This window comes from Lissotriton vulgaris, chromosome 12, assembly GCF_964263255.1.
Source record: "Lissotriton vulgaris chromosome 12, aLisVul1.2, whole genome shotgun sequence".
Classification (NCBI taxonomy): Eukaryota; Metazoa; Chordata; class Amphibia; order Caudata; family Salamandridae; genus Lissotriton; species Lissotriton vulgaris.
Genome location: NC_141700.1, coordinates 590,227,529 through 590,245,882, shown reverse-complemented (window position 1 = coordinate 590,245,882; position 18,354 = coordinate 590,227,529). Strand labels below are relative to the sequence as shown.

At 39.4% G+C, this 18,354-nt stretch overlaps 1 protein-coding gene across 1 annotated transcript in view; it reads right to left on the bottom strand.

Moving 5' to 3' along the window:
- LOC147677796 (ATP-binding cassette sub-family C member 12-like) overlaps positions 1-18,354 on the bottom strand; it is a 1,047,046-nt gene that overhangs the window by 591,117 nt on the left and 437,575 nt on the right. Inside the window, exons 10-11 of the mRNA XM_086945450.1 lie at positions 11,104-11,211; positions 5,357-5,629 (exon numbers count right to left, since the gene is read on the bottom strand). Coding sequence (XP_086801576.1) covers positions 5,357-5,629; positions 11,104-11,211 — 381 coding nt within the window. The remainder of the gene's footprint in view (positions 1-5,356; positions 5,630-11,103; positions 11,212-18,354) is intronic.

Genomic DNA, 18,354 nt, shown 5'->3' with positions numbered 1-18,354 from the left:
CCATTTGAGTCACATCTTTCTGTAGAGTTGGCCACCAGAATATTCTTTGTATTTTTTCTACTGTCTTCTTCGGACCCGGATGTCCTGCCATTGGATGGGAATGTAACCAACTGAAAACAGTTCTTTGTAATTCTTCGGTTGGTAGATAGATCTGCCTTCCATGAAATGGTAGTCCCTCCTTGATAGTTTTATTCTCTTCCTTATTCTCCCATTTTTTCCATTGAGTAGGAGAGAAGTTTTCATGTATTTTCTCTAGGAATTGATCAGCTGATAACAAGCAAAGTACTTTATCTGGGCTTATGATCGCTTGTGGATCTCCTTCGAACCTGTGCAAAGAAGAATCTTTACTAGAAAGAGCATCAGCTTTCTTGTTGTCTTGACCAGGACGATAAGTTACTACGAAATCGTATTCTGCAAAGAACATCATCCATCTTAGTTGTCTGGGTGTCAACATTCTGGCTGAGCTTATAAATTGCAAATTTCTATGATCCGTGTATACAGTTACCGTGAATTTAGCTCCCATTATATAGTGTCTCCATTCTTTGAAGGCTTCTAGAATAGCAAGTAACTCTTTTTCTGCGATGATATAGTTTTGTTCGGCTGAGTTCAGTTTTCGTGACATGTATGCCACCGGATGCATTTGGCCAGTTTTAGGATGCCTTTGAGAAAGAATAGCCGCAATTGCCACATCTGAAGCATCTGCTTCGATTATGAAAGGTTCCTTAACATCTGGGTGCATTAAAATTGGAGCTGCTGTGAACGCTTTCTTTAATTTTTGAAATGCATCATTTGCCTCGGAAGACCATTCAAACTTTACCTTTTTCCTCAGCAATCTTGTGATAGGAGCTACCACTGCAGAAAAGTGATCAATAAATCGACGGTAAAAGTTTGCAAAACCCAAAAAACATTGCACATCCCGGACTGAAGTTGGGATAGGCCACTCAGCTACTGCTTGGATTTTTCGATCAGTCATTTTCATACCTGTTGGGGTGAGTAGGACTCCTAAAAATTCCACTTCAAATACATGAAAGTCACATTTTGTTAGTTTACAATACAAATTATGTTTTTGTAGGGCTTTCAAAACTTGTTTTACATGACCTTCATGTTCTTCCACAGAGTCTGAGTAGATTAAAATATCATCGATATAGACGATAACAAACAGATCTAAAAATTCTCGTAAAACATCATTGAGGAAGAATTGGAAGGCTGCTGGGGCGTTACAAAGACCGAATGGCATTACCAAGTATTCAAACAGACCATATCGAGTTTTGAATGCAGTCTTCCACTCGTCTCCTTGTCGGATTCGTACCAAGTGATAAGCCCCTCTAAGATCAAGTTTGGTGTAAATCACTGCTGTTTTGACTTGATCCAAAAGGACAGGGATTAACGGCAATGGGTATTTATTTTTGATGGTTATTTTATTCAGTGCCCTATAGTCGATGCAAGTTCTTAATTCCCCATTCGCTTTTGGGATAAAAAACAAGGGGGAGGCAGCTGGAGACTTAGAAGGACGGATAAAACCATTTTCTAAATATTGGTCTAGATAGTCTCTCAAATGTTGATTTTCTTTTTCCGATAATGCGTAAATTCTACAATTGGGTACACATGATCCTGGCAGAAGATCAATCTGACAATCATAGCTCCGATGAGGTGGAAGTTTTGCTGCTTTCTCTTCACTGAACACCTCTTGAAATTCTCTGTATGCTTTGGGTAAAATTGTCTCTTTTTCTTCTGCAGTTGCGATTTTACTCACAATTGGTTCCAAGATTTTTAAACAAGATGACTGACAAAACTCTGAGAGGAATACAAGTTCTCTTTTTTGCCAGTCGATTAGAGGATTATGCAAGCAGAGCCAAGGCATGCCCAGAATAAACCCATATTGAGGAGCTTGAATCACATCGAATTGCACTTCTTCCAAATGTCTTTGTTTCTTTGAATCCTCACAGACCATAACCACCTTTGAGGTTTGCATTGTAACTGGCCCTCCGGACAAAACCTTCCCATCGACTGCTTGAACAATTTCTGGAGTTTCTTTTTTCTCGCAAACAATACTTAGTCTCTGTACAGTTTCTAGATCAACAAAATTCCCAGTAGCTCCAGAGTCGATTAAAACTTCCATTTGCCAAATCTTAAGAGTTATTTGGATTTGCACTGCCAACCTGAAATGAGCTTTGTAATTGGACACACAAGAGTTTATGGAAGGGTAAGCGATGGTACCCAAGAGATCCCCTTCTAAACATCTCGGGCAAACTAGTTTTCCGACGTTTGATCTGTTTTTTCTAGGATTGCCACCTTGTTTGCACTGAAGGATTTAGTTTTTGGTTTCATCATGCAATCCTTTACGAAATGTCCTTTGCGACCACAGTAAAGACATTGTCCATTTTTACGTCGGGTTTCTTTTTCTTCCTTAGATAATGGTTGTCTAAGAGCTCCGATCTCCATTGGCTCTGAACTGGATTCAGAGTGAGATAGTTGAGTCCGAGATCTAGGTTCATTCTTCCAATTTGGCTTCTCGCTCTTTCTTTTATCTGACCTTCTTTCAGAGAGCCGATGATCTAGTCGTAAGGTCAGATTAATCAAATCCGAACATGCTGTTGGTTGGGGATCAATTTGTGCAAGAACATCTTTTAGCTCATCCCGCAAACCCTGATAAAAAAGAGCAGCTCTCTTTTCTTCGGGCCAAGAGGTTTCGGCCACCAGTCTATTAAAATGGGACAAATAAGAAATAAGGTCTCTGTTCCCTTGTCTTAACTGCAATAATTCTCTATCTGCAGATAAAGTCACAGTTCGCCTATCAAACACCTTTTCAAATTCCCCTACAAAACGTCTCCAGTTATATAATAAAGCACTATCTTGTCTGACTAACGGAACCGCCCAGGTAGCGGCATCTCCGGAAGGATAGGATATAAGGAACGCAATCCTGGATTGAGGAGTAGGAAAGGCTGCAGGTCTGCAAGAAAAATGTAACTCAATTTGTGTCAAGAAGGTTTGCACCTTAGAAGGATCTCCAGTGAAACGTTCTGGGGATGCTAAAGGAATTTTCGGGGGTACAGTAACAGAGATATTAGTGGGAGCCCTAGAACCTGTATCCTGAACTTCGTCAGGAAGTGGTGTATTCTGAAGTTGAATGTTCTCCACCTTTTCAGCCAATAACGCAGTTGCATTCATGGTTTCATTTAGATCAGCTTGCATTTTAACAATTACCGCCATCAAATCATCTAAGGTGGCCATTACAGCAACTCCGACAGATCAGGAGGAAAAAAAATTTGTGGGCTCACTATTCTGTCAGACGAGGTCTTCCTCAGGATCTGTCGAGTTGATATAAGGGCCCACCTCTCGATACCTCCAATTCTGATTGTAGTAAATACACAGAATATTGAAGTGATCAAGCGGGGGGAAAAGGGTGTTGGGAAAGGAACAGCAGGGAAGGAGATCTGAAAAGGAAAAGTTAGTCAAACTAGGAGGAAAGGGTGTTGGGAAGGGAACAGCAGGGAAGGAGATCTGAAAAGGAAAAGTTAGTGCTGCAAGTCTTTACCAATATACTCAGAACTCTGCAACAACTTAAAGAACTAAAATTTCACCTCACAATAAAAGACTTTTGTCTTTAACCTGGGCTTAACTCCAAATCAACATATATATGATTGTTCCTTTAAATTGAGCATTAAAAGAAAACACATTTGGATCTCAGATTCAACACAAACGTAATGACACCTTTCTTGTAAATAACCGCTTTACAATGACAGTCAAAAATGTCTCTTTGCCTTGTAAAATATAAACTTTTACATGGATAACCTCTGATAAAGTAAATATGCAGTTTTACATAAATAATCTCAAGTTCTAAACCTTCACTTGAATATCCTTTCTTTAACAAAACAATTCTTTCTTTTGTAATTTCAATTCGTATTGCGACTGTTAAGAATTGCGACCAAAAAACATAAGAAGTAGACCCAACAAGATAGAGCCTAAGCTCTCAGTGAATTATTTCACAAGAAACAAAGAATGTGTAATTTGCGCAGAGAAATAGACTCAAAAACACATTTTAAACATGTTCACTATGATGTGCGTCAAATGTTGGCCTAGTAAATAGCTTAAAAGGTCCTACCTGTAGAGTACGACCTACTCTACTGAAACACAGGGCGTGGCCGAAGAAACCAAGGCTTCGGAGAAACAACTTACTGGTACAGCCAAGGATTCCCAATTACTTCCACAGCAGGTTGCGCCTTCCCCAAGGACCTTCAGCTGGAATGCCAACCACTTACTGAATTAAAGGCCAAGAAAATGCTTCCTAAACTCTGATCACCACTCAGAGCAACTGGAGGACGCAGCTACACCTTCAAGATCCTAAGAATAGTGAGCAAAGAGGTCTGGGCGTGGTCGCGCACGTTTACGTGGCTACGCCCGATGTTTAAAGCGACCGCTTGCCGTTTCTCACGCATTTCGCGTGAGGTTTCCAACGCCGCTTGCCAAACCTCACGCATCTCGCGTGAGGTTGCCAATCCTCACGCATTTCGCATGAGACTGCCAAATCTCACGCATTAGGTGGACAAGGGGGTATAAAGAGCACATTTCAAGACATTCAAAGTACGTTTCACCTTACATCAACATATACTTCTTTGGGCTGTGCAAGTGCCCCCTGGAGGGAAAACTATGAACCTTTCCACAGAAATACCTCAAGCATGGTTCATGACGTGGGGCGGGCCCTAGACCGCAAGCCGCCCTAATATTCCTGACAAAAATTGATATATACATAGACATATAAGATACATCATGTGAATACTTTATAACCTCATATACAGTTAGAATCAGCTCACATTTTCTGGTAATAGCTTGACTACTACTTTCATAATTTTAACAGCATATCATGATGATATTGGTTGTTCGACTGTGTATAGGTTCTTAATTGATTACTCATAAATAAATACATTGATCGAAGAAGAATCAGTCTATCTGCCCTGTCTGAATTGCAATCAAGCAGCCAATGTTTTGATTTCCTGGTGCAAATAAAAACAGTTTCCAAGAACGTTAGAGTTGTAGAGTTGACAATATCTGGACAACATTGTCAGCCGTATAAATAGCGTATTACCATTACATGTCTGTTGCAGTAGCAGTGCAATCCATATACAGCAGTTTTAATAACTTTTGATTTGGTTGAGCTAGAATTTTTATAATTACAATATGCAAATCATGCAGTAATTGATGAGTGGAAGATTCATATTTATGTGGAAACAAACACTGTGGCCAAACACTCTGGTTTTTCCAGAGACCTTAAACATAACTACAGAGTTACTTTTGCAATGTTTTATGCATTCATGTATTGATAACTGATTCTGTGAGATGTGTTGTAATGAAAGCCCACCTTTTGTAATTCTAAAGTGATGTTGTGCAGTATGGTAGAAGAGGACGTCTTTCCAGATTCTGCAACCTCACCCTGTGAGAAAGGGTCTGGATTTTTGAAGAGAGGTTTCTCATAGATGCCATTTTCATATGCAACTTGACCATTAGCGATTCCAGTGTTTTCCTCCTCATCCATGCCTCCCCACGATAGCGTGGCGTTTTTCAGTTGAAGAGCATATTTTGAACCTTTTTCTTTCTTAATGTAAGGTGGGGAATTTTTCTTCAATAGAATGTTCTAGGAAAAATAAAACAGGATTACATTACATTCACTAAATCTTAAATGAATACTATGTAAGGTTAAACACTGCTGAAAAAATCAAATATTAGAACAATACATAGGCAATGTGCGGGACAGGAACAAGTGCGGCCAATGACTTACATTGTGAATTTTGTTGGAAGGAATGACAATATTCTATCACAAGAACACATTAGAACAGAGGCATAATCAAGAAAAAGCTACTCCTATTTTTAACGTCACCCAAAATCTAGTGCAAATATGGACATGCTCATGTGGTAAAGATGTGTGTTAGATAAAATATATTGAGTCACTAAAATCTAGGGTAAAGCATAAGCTCCTTCTTTAAATAGTTTTCTTTAAATTTCAAACTTTTGTCTGGTCTTTCTGGAGCATATCTTACTTTGTCTACCTTGTGTTATATAATGCAGATAGTCATTAGATTTTGTAATATGGTGTTCCAATGTGTGAAGGTTTCAGCAACACTCAGACACTTAGGTGAGAAAAAAATAAGGTTCAAAGCACCTTGATGCTACATGCTGTGTTGTCAAATGCTCATTTTGTAGTAACATTTTAATACAACTTGGTTACCCCCCTGCAGGGAGAGTAAGGGCGCAATTTTGAGTTTGGTAGAGACGGAGTTCCCTCTCTGCTAAACTGAAGGTATGCCCCCCGCCCTAACCGCTTCCAATATACACCTCACACGGCCCAATGTTGTAATCGCCGTCTGAGGTTTTTCCATTTGTCACATAACCCTCTTTAGAATGCGCTAACAAATGGCACATTTTCACTGTCCGTCACCACCTGGTAAAACCTGCCTGGAGGTAAGTGGAGTGAAAACTCCAAAATGACTAGCACGCCATAAGACAACTCCTGTGGCCTTTTCTGTTTTCAAAAACACAATCTTGATTGTTTCGAAATGAACTGTTTACGAATCTGCCTAGTTTTGAGAAGAGTATTGTAAAGTGGTTTGAACAGGGCCAGCCCTTTACCCTGACATGCCCAGACATTTGCCTGAGATGCAGGAGGTAAGTGGCAGCAAAATCCTGTCTCCTAAGAAATCATGCCATCATAACTTAATTAATTTGTTGACAGTGTGTTTCTTGGAGAATACATGAAGTAATCAATAAAGCAATAAACATGTCAAAGGCTGTTACTAAGACATACCTAAGTATTTGTTTTATAGGTAACGCTTTTATATTTTTTCAAGCACTGTTAAAATGCAAAACCATTCATGTAAAAACACAATACCCTTTAAATCTTCCAGTCATAGTAACTTTGAAAAAATCCACTTTGAGGGTGTTCTAAGACAAAAAGAGATGCATGTGATTTACAAGTGAAAATGACAGTGTATTTACAAGTGTGCGTGTGGACGGGTGTATGTGTGCTGAATGAATCTCTGACAGAATATCGATGGACAGAATATCGACCTACAGCAACATCAACGCTGGAATATCGAAAGCAAGTATATCGACACCCTATCTACAACATGGTAAATACAAAAATATCGAAACTAAAATATCGATGTTAAAAAAATCGCAATAAAACATTTTGTCTTTATTTCTGTTAAAAAAAAGTAAAATAAAGGAAATAATACTTATATATATAAATTAAATATATTCAAACATATTTAATGTTTAAAATGAATAAATAATACATATTTAATAATAAAACTTTAATTAAAATTAAACATACAATATATAATATATACTTACTTAATAATATTTATTGATTATTTTTTATTAATTATAAATTATTACCGAATACTAGAAATTACAAACACATCTACACACAAAATAATAACATAAATAAAAATAATTAATTATATTTAATAAATTAAAAAATTAAATATACTTTCAATATTTTAAATGTTAATTAAATACAACATTATCTTAAATAATACAAAAAATAATAAATACATAAATAAATAAAAATACTATTTAAAGTCCCCAAAAAACTACATTAATGAAAACATTGGATAGCGTAGAATGTAAAATTACTATTCCCACTCCAGAAAATTAAACAGTAGGGAAAGCATTAAATAGTATAGGGGTAAAAATTACTATTCCCACTCCTGAGAATGCAACAGTAGGGAAAACATTGGATATCGGGTGGGTAAAAATTACTATTCCCACTCCAGTAAGTGCAACAGTAGGGAAAGCGTTGAATAGCGTAAGGGTAAAAATTACTATTCCAACTCCAGAGGGTGCAACAGTAGGGAAAGCGTTGAATAGCGGGTGGGTAAAAATTACTATTCCCGTTCCAGTGAGTGCAACAGTAGGGAAAGCGTTGGATAGCGGGTGGGTAAATATAACTATTCCAATTCCAGAGGGTGCAAGAGTAAAAAAACATTGAATAGCGTAATGGTAAAATGTACTATTCCAACTCCAGAGGGTGCAACAGTAGGGAAAGCGTTGGATAGCGTAGGGGTAAAAATTACTATTCCAACTCCAGAGGGTGCAACAGTAGGGAAAGCGTTGGATAGCGTAGGGCTAAAAATTACTATTCCCACTCCAGAGAGTGCAACAGTAGGGAAAACGTTGAATAGTGGGTGGGTAAAAATTACTATTCCCACTCCAGTGAGTGCAACAGTAGGGAAAGCGTTGGATAGCGTAAGGGTAAAAATTACTATTCCAACTCCAGAGGGTACAACAGTAGGGAAAGCGTTGGATAGCGCAGGGGTAAAAATTATTATTTCAACTCCAGAGGGTGCAACAGTAGGGAAAGCGTTTGATAGCGTGGAATTTAAATTTATCATACTTATAATAATTTTTATATTTAAAATAATGTATATTTACATTTTTAAATAAACCTACATAATTTACAATTAATAATTATTCAAATCAATTACATTTGAATAATCAATTAACAATAAATTAACAACAAATACCAGTAAATATTAATTATTAAATGTTACTCACCAAATAATAAATATTAAAGAATAAAATATTTTTCATTACAAATTTTTTGTATTTAAAATTAACTCACAATTAAAAATTATTAAACAATATACCAAATAATATTGTTTTATAAAACATTGATTACCAATTAATTACAAATATTTTCCAATGAATAAGAAATAATTACCAATTAAAAATATTAATTGCCAATTAACACAATTATTTATCTATAAAAAAGGAATTACCAATTAACAAAATTATTTCCCAATTACAAACATGAATTACCAATTAAAAAATGAGTTAACAATTAAAAACATGAATTACCAATTAAATAAATAAATTATCAATTAAATATTTAATTGTCAATTAACAAGTAATTAAAAATAAATTAATTATCCATAACAAAAAAATCATAAATCATTAATTAATTACAATTAAATTACTTCCCACTCAATAAACCTATAAACTCACAACCCGCTACAGAAATAAAAACAACAATTTATCAAAATTAATTTATCATTCCCAAAAATTTATAATTAATTTAGTATATTTAAATTACTTCCCACCCTTGTTGTATTTCTATCTAGGACCCTAATTCGATATTCCCATTCATGCCCTTATGCGGTTATAATAATTAATATCCTTATAAAGGCATAAGAATCATATCCGTATTTAGTAATAGCCCATGCAGTCCAAAGCACGGCAAGGCTACTCCCATAGACTCCTAGAAAGCACAACAAGTTCTTTAAACAAACCAAGCCTCCAGCAGCCCGGGAATTCCCCCTCCTTTTGTTTTGATTTGCACAAGAACTCCTGGAGTCCAGAAAGAACTGTTAGTGACGTCTTATGTCCAACATTACGTCAAACCCGGCACCTTTCAGGTATAAATATACCAACGTTGCCTTAAGCAAACACACGGTGGTGGGGAGCAGAGCGACGTTCTACTTGTCCGAGAGCCCAGCTGTTGCCAGAGCCGAAGGAAGCCGGCCCTCCCTTTTTGACGCACTGGAGAAGCTGCCTTTTCTCACGCCGAGAAATCCAGCTCCAGTGTTCCCAAGTTACCCTCGCGGGTTGCTGGGAGATTGAGTCCTGAGAAGCGAGATACAAGACCTCCTTCATTCTATAACCAAGGTACGGAGCTGATTAAAACCTTAGAGAGAATTCTTGATTCCGATCCTTGGCAAAAACCTAACTTTAACTTGATACTGCTACTTACTTACTCCTTCCCACGTATTAGGCTTAGGTCAGGTACACTGGGGTAGGTGTATCTTAGAGTTGAGTCTGTTAGTCAATGTTTTTATGTATGTATATATTTTATCCATTTTAAAGTATCATATGGCTAAGAAACCATATCAATGCTTTTACAGTATTATTTCATAATACTACTTTTACTGTACGCACTTTACTTTTAATGAGTATTGCAATTGTGGCAATTCATTTCTCTTGAATGAGAAGAAAGCCTGCTCAATAAAATAACACCTTTTTATTGAAAATGCCTGTCTCTCTATTTCTCTGCATTCTGGTGAAACTAAGCATGCACAATTGACTGAAATGCCCGCTGCCTCTCCTCCATCCTCTGTCCATCCGACATCTTCCTGCATACCTGGCCAGCAGAAGAAAGCACCCGCCCTCCCAGCCTCCCCATAGCTAATCTCAATGCTGCCATGCAGCATTGTGATTGGTCTGAGTGCCATGGATCGGCGCTCATACGGGGACTGGGAGGGTTTGCATGTTCCTATCCAGGCTGTGTAATGCAACCTGGTGGGGGACCGGCAAAGTGCGCAGTACTGCTTGGGGCGTCCTGAAACGGCACGCCAAGCAGTCCTGCTCACTTCAGGAGTGAAAACTAATCCTCTCCCTACTTCGCCAGTCCCTTCCTGCCTGAGAGCCACTGAAGTACATAGGAAAAATAAAATGATAATAACAATACTTATTATCGTTTTATTTTTCCTTTTGTTCAGTGGGTCGACAGTCCTCTGCCTTAGCGGAGGAGCTGCCACTGTCCCTGAGGTTAATTTGCAGCAGCCATTTGAAGGCTTCAATAGAGAAAGAGAGGGAGGGAGGGGGAAGGTAGAGAGAAAGCCATCAGCGAGGGAGAAGAGTGAGAGGAGAGGAGAGAGAGAAAGAATGGATGGTGGAAAGAGTGCAATTGTTTGAGGAGACAAAGGGGATGTATGAGAATACAACAAGGGCCATTTCAACGTGGTCTGTTTGATCGTGGTTTTCACAACGCCAGCCGTTACATTGACTTGTGCTAGAGGGGCACTGGACTTAGGAATAGTGTAATTACTATTCCAGCTCCAGTCTACATACAGTATTGAAGGTGTTGGAAACAGTAATTTACACTATTCCTTAGTCTACAGCGCCCTCCAGTGCAAGTCGATGGAATGACTTGCGTAGTTAAAACCACAATGTAATAGTAACACGTTGAAATGGATGCGTGGTAAACAATGTCTCCTGACAAAGGGAGTGAGGTTGGTTTGAGCATTTTTGCTTGTGCCACTTTTGGTTTCCCCATCCGCCCATGACCATGGCAAGGCAATATCTTAAACCCACAGGTTTGAGGTGACGTACCTTTAATCTCTGAAGAGAAACGTTTGCCTCTGCTACAGCTTTAATCGAAAATGGCAAAATGGCAGTCGTAAACCTCATGACGTTTAACAGGGAAATCATAGTAAATGCCTGCAATCAAAAGAAAATAAACTATTATTTGGGGATGCACCAACGTTACACGAGATGTACCAGGCACGTTCCTCACTCTCTCTAGCACACACTATAAAAGAATTAGTCACAATCTTATGTAATGGGAAAACATTGTACTTGTAGGTAATATCATATACAGAATAAAGCAGTCTGGGCCCTACTACAACTTTGCAGGAGCTGCATCCTATGATGGATACTGCACCGGGCAATTACAGGTTTTGTAGTGTCTCTGAGCTCATAATGATCAGGTCCTCACATTCCAGGCCCAGAGACAACGGATCCGAAATCATAATCAGAGGTGCAGGACTGCAGGCAGCTGTTCTGCCGGCCCCTAGCCACCCAAATATTTCAGCTGGGTGGATCTGAAGAAGCTCCCCACACCTGAAAAACAATATCTTCCTTACTGCTGTGCACCGGCCCCCTCCTTCCCTCCAACATGCAGGAGAAATAACCACCGGAGCATTTACGACCTCCTCCAAACAGTGTGTTAAATGTTCACAGGTTTGGGCCTGTTGTTTCCTCTGGAAGGGGGAAAATGTGGAATTGGGCCTGGGCATTCCAGATTCTGGTGTAATTCCTCATTCCAGGAAAATCAACCTATAATCCTTGTTATCTAAAGGGGAGAGACGCCTAGCATTGTAAATTCCAGCCCCGGTATATGGGAACTCCTAATAGAGCCCAAAAAAGATTAAAGGGGGCCATGTTGTGAAATGCTGTATGTCTTATAAAGAATTGAATTGACACAAATGGCTTAAGAAGCATACAGCTTAATCCACAAAAGACACAAATTATGCATTAACTTTTGTATGGATCAAGCAGTTCGCTATGGAAGAGAGGGGTGATATCTCAAAACTCAAACTGACCAAACTGAACTGTAACAAAGAGACTGAGACAGAGGGTGAGGAGGGGTCACTAACCCTAGGATCACAGCAGAAACCATTCTCTGAAGCACAAACAATTTAAAATATACAGTTTAGCTATAGCAAAACAAAGGGTAGAAGGCATGAATGAGGCCACTGTTAAGGAAGAATATGTTTGTATCTTTTATGGTTTTAGAACCGAAATAAAGATTATGATGATGATGAATGAGGGCATGTGGAGCAGGAGGAATGGAGTTCTAGACCAGCACGACACTTGCATCTTTTTACACTCAAGCACTGAGACCTAAATATAAAGATACTCCTTACTGTTCCTAAGGATTGTTACATATTACTGTTGTGCATTACTTTACAGTTCCAAAGAACTTCTGCAACTACCTCCGTTAGTCTGTTGAATCCTGTGCCAAGCCATTATGTAAGAGTGGAGTGCCTCATCTTTTTTCTTAGAGGATGAGGTGCTCTCATGTAGATGCGGTTGAGCCGGGGACTCAGCAGGTTCAATAAATGGAGGGCTGCCGAGACAAAGTCTGCAGGCCCCTCCACCCAGGCGGACCATGGGGCATAACATTGCTAACTAAGAAATACTACGGATACGGCGTTAACCGTATGTATAATTAATAGACACACACACTAGGTGTGTTTTCACATTTTTCTACCTTAACTTTGGTTCATTCACAGCAGTGGCATACATAGGGCTGGCACTCATGTTGTCCTGAAGAAGAGGTGTAGGGGACACCTTGAAACATATTAGGGACTGTAACCACATAACAGTTATTTTTCCTTTATCTACCCCCTTTTTACCATACCAACTAGGAGCAGGAATAATAAATTGAGCTTACTAGCTAGGTATTTTTAATTAGCACCAATCACCACTCCACCATACACTGCACCACACATAGTTTCACATAATCAGTGCTCCTATGTATCCATCTCAAGTTGCAACATGCCCCAAGCAGTAGATGCTTGGGATGGCCCCAACGATGAAGCATGTCACCTAGGGGCAACCCTGGGTGAGTGAGCGGACTTAAGAAAAGAATTTTTCTTTTCTGGCAAGGCGAACCCAAAATTTGGGAGAACCTTAAAACGTTCACTGCTGGCTAGGTTCCCACGATCCATCACATATGGATTTTTGTTGTGTGCTCTCATGTAGGTCAAACGTTGCAAATGAACTTAAGAAAAGGATACATCTCTCTACGGGTGGAGATTTTGCTACAATACATAGATGTTTTCCCTCTAAGAGCCATAGATTATCACAGTTTCTATATAACCTTATCTCTTAACTGCACTGCCATAACTTAGGGAGCCCCATTTACTGGGCTCTCCTACTTCTGTCTCTATGGTTTGAGGGAGCAGTAGCAGTTATACACATTGTTATAATGGCATTGAGAGACCAGTAAAATACATGTTCAGGGGAACATAATTTCGTCTAGTTCAAATGGGAAAATATATTAATTAGCAAGCAGAGAAAAAGTGAAATGAAAAAGTCATACCAGTGTTTCACCCTGGCCATTAAGGTCCGGAAAGTATGGGGTAAAGTCTCCTCTTTCTGAAGTTCAAAACAGAGGAGTACATTATATGCTTTAAATGTTTTAGGAAGAGTAAGGAGATTAGATAGCTTTGCTTAAGTCACAAACTAATCAAGAGGCAAATGTTGTGGGTTCTAGACCTGTGGCCACTTTCATTTGGCATAATGATCATTACTCATTGGCCATCCTTTTGCTTTTATTTTCTCATGTTTTTAATCTTAGGAAATTTAAGACACTATTATAGTTATCTACTGCACTCAGTGTTATGCTCACGACTTGTTGTCATATGGCACAGTCAAGATCACAGAAGTTAGTGATGCGCACACTTCGTCCAAAGTACAACATTGGCTGATCCACAGATATGCACACTCTTTATCCTAAATCCATTCTTTGTATTTTTATGGTTTCTCTGTTGCTTAGATTTCTTGTCTTAATCCAGTTTGCTAAAACTACCATTATGCAATCGGTCAGTCCACCACCGCCATTTTTGGTATCACCTGGGGAACCTCCACTAAGTTGGAGAAATTGGTTTAAAGCAGTAAACTAATCTGGGCGTAATTGATGTATCTAGCTTCAGACGTGAAAGAAAAATATGTTACTGTTGTATTCAATTGGATTTGAGTGTTGTGCAATCTTTAAACACTTACCTGAGGCAGAAATAGTGGGGGAAGAAGTTATGGATGAATACATGAAAGCTGCAAAGAAGCTGAGAATGAGATTTGGTGTGCAACCGAGTATTGCTGTGTTATGCCACAATTTTTTTATAAGGTGACAACTTGTTGGTGAGAATGTTGATGCTTATGTGTCAGCGCTCAGGAGATTGGTAGCTGAGTGTCATTTCTAAAAGTTTGCAGACCAGTTGGTTCTTGGTCATTGTAATAACAATACAATTCAACTAGAACTCTTGTTTTTAGGGAAACCGAAGTTGGAAGAAACATAGCGTATTGCTACAAGCTTTGACAAATCTCAGATTTTGGCAAGAGAGCTGAAAGAAAAAACATGGATGTTGTAATTGTGAAATAAACTGTATTGTTAAGGATAGTTGAATTGCTATTGCTAATTGCTGTTACATTGGCTAGGAAATCATTCAATCAAACAACATTTTTTTCAGGTGTGGAAACGTTGCTCATTTTAAAGGTGGAAAACAATGTCCATCAAAGAATGATGCATGCAGAAATTGTAATAAAATAGGACATTTTCCCAAAGTATGTCAAGGTCAGAAGAAGCAAAGAGTAAGGGGTATTATTGTGGTTACTGATGTGTCAGAGAAGAGTAATTACAATAGTTTTGTAAATTTCAGGGCAAGCTAAAAGACTTGGGGCCTCATTAGGATGACGGGCGGACTTTGTCCGCCCGCCACCCTATCGGTATTCTGGACCGCCCGCCATAAGGACAGGGGTCCCGTTGGGGGAATTAGGATGTGCCCGCCACAGTGGCGGGCACATTCTTCATTTTTATGCATTTTCACATTTGCATGTACAAAGCGGCAGGCATCGCGCGGTGCCTGCCGCTTTGTACATGCAAATGAAGGGGGGTACCTATTACCCCCCCCCCTGTGCACCCCGACCTCGGCCTTCACCAGGGGGGCCCGCAATGGCCCCCAAAGCAAAGACCGCCTGCCTTTCCGTGGCAGCATTGCTGCCGCGGAAAGGCACCTATTTTCATGCATCCCAATATGGCTGGCGGTGTCTGATAGACACCGCCACCATATGAACCCTTTTCCGCCCGGTCGCCTTAAGTGGCAGGCGGTGTTTGCCTCCGCTGCGGTCCCCCCCGCCATTGTAATGTGGCAGGGGGAAAAGGGTGCCGGGAGGGCATTTCTGTCGGTCAATCCACCACCGCCATTTTTGGTATCACCTGGGGAACCTCCACTAAGTTGGAGAAATTGGTTTAAAGCAGTAAACTAATCTGGGCGTAATTGATGTATCTAGCTTCAGACGTGAAAGAAAAATATTTTACTGTTGTATTCAATTGGATTTGAGTGTTGTGCAATCCGCCCGACATGGTAATGGACCCCTTGGTTTTGATCATCAACAAGGGAGAGGTTTCAACAGGTGACCTAGCCAAGTGTGTGGATCTGTACATTGAGGTTTTGCTTGGTGACAAAATGTTAAGACTTTTGGTGGATTCGGAAGCCAGAATAACTATAATCACTGAGGAACTCTTTAACGAATAATGATGTTTTGGTGTTCAGGAAAGGAAGATTTATGGTAAAATCTACGTGGCGGTAAAAGGGTTGCGCATTTTAGGCTCGTTCTATCAGGGACTGTTCCACGTGGTTTTTAGACCCGCCACCAAAGACCAGGTATCAGTGGTTTAGTGAGAGTTGTATGGAGGAGAGTAAAGCCAAATTTCCTTCTGTGTTCTGTTAAAATTTGGGTACCATTAAAGGGTTCCAAAACAGAATAGGTGTCAAACAAGGAGCTATTCCAGCGAAAGATAATCTACAGAGTGTTCCATTCAACATTAGGGAGGATTTCGAAAAATTGTTTATAGTTCTGCGTAACAAGGGCAACATTGAGCTCATTGAATCTTCTTTTTGGTTATCACTCCTGTTTGTGGCACGCAAGCGCAATGGTGAGCTGAAATTCTGTGTGGGTCTACGGAGTCTGAATAAAACCATTTGGATTGATTTCCACCCTCTACCTCTAATTGCCTATTTGTTGACGTTAATGTCAGCATCAAGATGATTGAGTAAATTAGGCTTGGCCTCTGTGTACCACCAAGTGGTTTTATGACCAGAATCTAGATTCTATACTGCTTTTGTATCTCTAATTGAAACATTCCAATATTGTAGGATGCTGTTTGGGTTAGTCTCTGCGGCATCAGTGTTCCAGAGAATTATGCATCAGTTGTTCAGAGGCATGAAAGGCTGCATTCCAAGATGATATGTTGATCTTTGCAGCATCCAGAGAAGAGCATGACACCATATTTCACCATATATTTTAAATGTTGCAAGGGTAAGCGGTAGTGCTGATATAAGAAACATGTGAAATTGTTGAAAAACATGGTGAAATATATGGCCCATGAAGTATTAGGTGATGAAAAGGAACCAAGACCCGGACTGGTTAGTTCCATTATTGATGCAGTGACACCCATCGATAAAATAAGTCTCAAGTTTTTCATGGGTTTGTGTGAAATCTTCGTGCATTTTATCCCTGATTATGCATCATACATAAAACCATTCACAGCATTGTTGAAAAAAGTGCGCCTTGATGAATATCAGGAGTCTTTTGTTTGAGTTAAAAAAAGTTGTCCAGTACTAAAGTTCTTAAAACTTTTATCCCAGTTTGCCATGCAGTATTACTGTAGATGCGAGAAATCATGCTTTGGGTGCAGTGCTCACACATATGAATGTTACAGTGGAAAACACGATTGGTTATGACTTCAGGACAGAGAGCAATTCAGAGTTTCATTTCTTCAATATTTAGAAAGAATTGCTGGTCTGTTGGCAGGCCATTTAAAAACATAACCATATGTGAAGGGAACAAGATTCACTGTAAAAACTGACCACAAACCTTTGGTTACAATTTTGGGTGGTGACAAAATCAAAGATCATACTCCCCGCATTGCTAGACTGTCAACAAAGTTGCTACAATATCAGTTTGAGATAGTCTACATCCAAGGAGTAAAGAATGTGAGAGCAGATTTCCTGTCCAGGTCTCCGTCAGAAGGGGATTGTGTGGAAGATGCAGAGGATGCATGTGATGACAGTTGTCTAATTGCAGCACTTGATTTGGAAGACATGTGCGATCTCGGAATCGGTATGGGGCAGAAATCCTTGTTGATTACAATATTAAACTAACTATTGAGCATGTAACTAAAGGGCGGCCTTCAAAAAAATGTGTTGAGAATTCATGTCAACCATTTTGGAAGGTTTGTAATGATTTGTCAGTGGTAGATGGTCTCTTAGTTAGGGCAAAGAAGTTAGTATCTCCAGTGGGGCTGAAGAACAAGAATATTAATGTAGTGCATGAGGGGGAAATTAGGATGCACCTTTACCAAATGGAATGTCGCCGTAGACAAATATTCTAGTGGCCCTCAATGGACAAAGAATTTGACCTTTTTGTTGGTCAGTGTGCCATCTGTGCCACTTCCAAGAAAAGTTTGGTGGTGAGAACCCCCATTACAGCCTATTGAATGTCTATCCAAGGCCTAGAAGAACCTTGGGGTTGACATAGTTAGACCTTTAATGCTTTACTAAGTAAATCGCTTTTTGCATTGGTCATGGTTAATTTTTATTCTAAATGGCCTGAGGTAAAAAATTGTTTCAGAGCCTAAGGCTAAGGTATTGATCGAAATTATGAAAGACATTTTCATGCATGAATGATTTCCAGAGTTGTTGGTGTCTGACAATGGTGCAATTTGTCAAGGAAGAAGTTACAAGAATTTCTAGGATCTAAGGATGTCAAACATTTGAGAATGTCATTATACCATCCCCAATGCAATGCTCAATTTTAGCACATGAATCAGGTTCTGTTTCAGTGTGTTAATTGGGCAATTACTAACAGAATGATCCATGCTATGTTTTTATTGCACTAGTCATCAGAGTTCTACTCAGATATCTCTGTTTGGATTATTGAGGGGTGGGAAGCCTGCAACAAAAATGTGGCCAAGTTGGATGGGTAAATGGTTAAAATGTGATGTGTCACTGGGAGAGTGGGATGTCAGGGTTAAGGAGAAGGTACCTAAGGCTAAGAGCAGGTAGAGGAAAAATG